This window comes from Pempheris klunzingeri, chromosome 11 (genome assembly GCF_042242105.1).
Source record: "Pempheris klunzingeri isolate RE-2024b chromosome 11, fPemKlu1.hap1, whole genome shotgun sequence".
NCBI lineage: Eukaryota > Metazoa > Chordata > Actinopteri > Acropomatiformes > Pempheridae > Pempheris > Pempheris klunzingeri.
The window spans coordinates 8,652,843-8,657,387 of record NC_092022.1 but is presented as its reverse complement, the minus strand read 5'-3'; the positions used below and the strand labels follow the sequence as shown (position 1 = coordinate 8,657,387).

The 4,545-nt window shown below is 45.5% G+C and overlaps 1 protein-coding gene across 1 annotated transcript; it reads left to right on the top strand.

Moving 5' to 3' along the window:
* Positions 1 to 267: 267 nt before the first annotated feature.
* tmem51a (transmembrane protein 51a) lies at positions 268 to 3,421 on the top strand. The gene is made up of 3 exons (XM_070839911.1): positions 268 to 354; positions 1,902 to 2,354; positions 3,004 to 3,421. The coding sequence occupies exons 2-3, from the start codon at positions 1,951 to 1,953 to the stop codon at positions 3,407 to 3,409; spliced, it is 810 nt and encodes a 269-aa protein (XP_070696012.1). The 5' UTR covers positions 268 to 354; positions 1,902 to 1,950; the 3' UTR covers positions 3,410 to 3,421.
* The last annotated feature ends 1,124 nt before the right edge of the window (positions 3,422 to 4,545 follow it).

Genomic DNA, 4,545 nt, shown 5'->3' with positions numbered 1-4,545 from the left:
CACTAGGGTCATGTCTCCGTCTGCAGATGATGAAACTGGACTATGGCCACATAAGCAGCGGTAACATTCCCAAAATATCCCCCACATGCTTCCCTCTCAACAAGTCCGAGAGACAAAGGGTTAAAGAAAGTGGAAGTGGATCACTGAGCCCCCTCCCTCCTCCGGCTCTCCCTCTCTGTCCGGGCCCATCTGTCTCACAGGAGAGTTCCTGGCCCTCAAACGCCTTTTTGTCACCACATTATGCCGCACAAACTCCCGTCGGTGTCCCCAGGGTTGGCAAACAAAGTCCAAACCCGCCAGCTTTGACAGGAGGAAGAGGAAGCGAAGAGTCCGCGGCTGTCAAACGATGCAGCGGTGAGTTGAGTCGTTCGCCCGAGTGTCCGTTCGTGTCGCTGAAAGTGTTACACAAAGTTACACAGCAGCGGAAGTTTTTAAAGTGCTGGAAAAGTTTTGTCGCGCTGTTTTCTGTGTCCTACTGCAGCCCGCCCGGTGTTTGTGTTTGTTTGGTTTTTTAGAGAAACGGACGTGAACGAAGTAGTGAAATCTGTTTCTAGTGAGATCTGAGAGCTGAAGCTGAGGGTCCACCCTCACGCTGAAATATCCAAACATCATCGTCTGCAGCCTGCTGAGCTCCGCCGAGCAAAATGAGAGCGAACGGGATCAGTTTAGAGGCGTTTGTGGACTATTTGGTGCAGAAGAAGTTCTAGTTTACACAGTAGTTACACGTTGCGCGGGGCTTTGTGTGTTTTACGAGCAGGCATGTCAATGTCTTACTTACTTTACTGTAAAACCTGTCCTGTGGACCCTCAGGCTGGGCTTTAGAAACTTCCACACAACTCCATAATATGTGACATCTACGCGTAAATGCGCCTCTGGATTGCACAACTCTTAACAGGCCGGTGAGTGATTGGTAAGAGGCCTGTGTGTGTGTGTGTGTGTGTGTGTGTGTGTGTCCAGCTGTCCTGACTGGCATAATGCAGTCTCATGCCATGCATTCTTTACTGAGAGGGTATAGGGCTCTAGACTGCCCCCCTCCCTGCAGGTCTGGGCAGGTCTGCAGGCTACACACTGGGATACATTGTTGGTGCATCCAAGGGGAAAAAAAAACATCTGTGGTATGTGTGTTTCATGACGACATTCTTGAATGGTTGCAGAGATTATAGATGGATAGAGTTTATTCATGGCTCCGAGCACTCACTGTCAACGGGCACAGTGATATGCTGCAGGGTGGCCATGTGATCAATGGCGTGTTTTAAGTATGATGTGCAACTAGGGTCATTGGTCACGCTCATCTCACTCTAGAGAATCAGCTGCTAGTAAAGCAGCTACTTGGACGCTTGTACGGATCAATACGATAGATTTAAGAGATTGGGGAAGAGCAACATGTAGCATGCCTGTTTGTTGTGTAGCCGGGATATTGGAATATTTCTCGAGGTCCTTGTTTTACAGTGGCCATAGCTGTCCTTATCTACCCTTGTGATGTGTTGACATTGGGTAACTAGTGACTTTGAAAGGCAACTTTTACCATGCGACTCACCCGTTCGCAGAAGTCTCTCCTTCCATTGCAAAATGGGGTTGGACTCTCATCAGGAAGACATCTCTGAGCAGGAGAGACGTGCGGTAATACCCTCATCATGGATTATGTTTATCTCTTAACAGGAGAGCTGTGACTGTTAACAGCCATACCACTTCAGGCACCAGCTTAAACAGTAAGGGGGGTTGTGTTTTTTCAGTGTGAGTTTTCTTTTATAGAAAGGCCAGGAATTACTGTGATGGACTTTTTTTTTTTTTATAGAAATGTTTGATTTTTTGTTTTGTTTTTCTGTTCAGTCCTGTTGTATGTTATGTTAGTTTTGGGTTTCTCACTCGGTGTCCAACCTCACATGCCTTTCTCTCTACAGATTTTGACTTCATTGCAGCTGGACTGACTGAAGTTTAGGGACTGACAAGATGCGTTCCAGTGTGGATGGACCGCCAAGCAGAGAAAACTCTGGCAGCAACAACAATAACAACAACAACAACAACAGCAGTGAAAACAGTGGAAACTCAGGCTCCCAGTATGCACTATGTGCTCTGGGGGTCGGGCTCGTCGCCCTCGGCATTGTAATGATCGTGTGGAGCGTGGTACCTGCAGACGCGGCCAGTAATAGCAGCAGTTCAGGAGGACATGGTGATACTGGCAACAGGAAGAATAAAGCGTCCTCTGTGGCCTTTGTTTTGGTGGGGTCTGGGGTGGCCATGCTGCTGCTGTCCCTGTGTATGGGAATGAGGAACAAACAGCGGGAGCAGCTCAGGCTCCAACAGGCCCAGAACCATGGAAGAGTGGCAGCGAGGGACCAGGAGGACAGAGAGACGTGAGTCTTAAACGTTGCTTTCTAGTTAACAACCTTTGGACTGCAGGAATAATTTTTTTTCTAAGATGACTGCTTTTCATCACGTCTGTGAGCAGAACATTGATTTGACCATGTAAATTAGTCTTTTTAAGATTACTCTGCTTTTTTCAATTATAGGGATCACTCCTGACATTATTTTCAGAACATTATGAAAATCAGTGATTAGATAGATAACCCGTGGTACTGAAAACTATGTCTGGCATTCTTTTATCAAGGTTACATCACAGATGGGATGAAAAGTTGAAAACGCAGATTGATTTCAAAGGCCATTTGCTTTGAAGTTCTATATCTGAGACTTAAACCTTGGCTGCCAAGTAGTAGTCTTTTTTTAATGTGAATAAAAAGTGAATAAATTCACATTATCCATTTTGTAACATTCATGTTGGCTTATCTGTTCATTTTCTGACATCATAGCTTGTCACGCCCATGTTCTTGGCTGTCAGGCTCTTGAATATTTCCCACTAGCCAGTGCATGTAGAACATTTTACATGGATAATATGCTGATTATATATTAACCCCTGCTAATTAGTTCTAGTACAGGACCTGGCAGTGCACACATAAGGATTCATGTATGTCATGTACATGTGTATGTTTTCATAAATATCTGCAGTGCTGAAGAACAAGCCCAGCGTTACGCCGTACCCACCTATGAGGAGGCAGTAGGCAGTGGCCAGTACCCTGTCCGTCAGAGCAACCTTCGTCCAAGCGTCTCTCAGCTACCTTCCTACGATGACCTGGTTGAAGTCGATGGTGTACGGTATGAATGTGAGGGGTCAGAGGTCATAACTACCGGACCACAGCCCGCACCGGCTTCCAGCGGTCCGACCGCTGCTGCTTCCACATCAAATCGTAGACCTGGAAAAAATAGCCGCAAGCTTCTTCCTATCAAGATCCGCAGGATTAAATCAGAGAAGCTGCACATGAAAAATGTTGATAACTCTCAGCCAGCAGCTGGAATGAGTATAGAGCCGCTAACTCCACCGCCGCAGTATGAGGATAAAGTGCCTCCGCTTTAAGATCAAGCTGAGTGTGTTAAAAACAGTCTACTGAAATTCCTGGAAACCTGCATGATCAGTTTTTGTGGATCTCGATCTGCCTTTGTTAAGCCAAGACACGAAGGCGGCTCTGCAGAACATTGTCAGCGACACTTTGTTATAAAATACCTTACCTGTTGATATTCAGCGTTCATGCCACGTCACTCCAAAGCACTGAACAGAGATAACTTTTATTTTTTTAAATTTTGGATCTTGCTGGATCTCTGAAACAGATCACGATGGATGTAGTTACTGGATCCTTCTAGATTTTGTCGCATTGAGGCACATTGGGTTAAAAGCACAGACCTAATGCAGTGTTCCTTAAAGTCAAAGTACTTTTTATTCATTATCTTTATGTAACCAGCCTCCGTTGTGCACCGATTGTACACGAGTTGACGGTGGAAGAGATCACAGGACATCAGTGTGCGGTTCTAGTGAGGATTTGTGTGCACACTTGATATGAGATAATTGATATGTGCAGGGCACTCATTTTGTGAAGTAGCTGCAATTCAGGCAGTGTTTCACCCTGGAAGGCTTTGGATTACTACTGCCAGCGGTTTACCAAATGTAGGCTCCTCGGTCAGTGACTGAGCATGTATGTACTCAGTTATGCTGCACTGAAACTCCCCCCGTCTCTCTCCCCTGGTCTTCCTGGAGACGAATTGTTGGAGAGAGCTTACTGTGATGTATTCAGAGCCGGAGTCCCACCCTGCTGCTTTGTTAGCTTCTGTTTCACTAACCTTTGGATCATGCGGTTATCTATATGTCTCCTGGAACAGCTGAAACATGGCACTGGGATTTTCTACTCGTATAAAAGAAAGCTTTGTTAGAATTGATCAGTTCTACTCAACTTCCATGACTCTTAGCCACAGGCTCTCCACCAAAACCTGATGGAAAATGTAGTAATTGAATGAATTGTAATATCAAGACACTCAAATTACCATTCAGTACAGCAGCGTATTTATTTAACACAAGAGAAAGCCATAGTTTTATGTTTCTCTATAGAAGGAAAGGTGAAACCCTGTGTCTGGAAGGCCAAGGCTGCTGTAACAGAGGCTAGCTTCAAAATGCTTCAGCTTTTTGTGGGTATTTCTTTACTCAGTGGGACAAAATCAGTA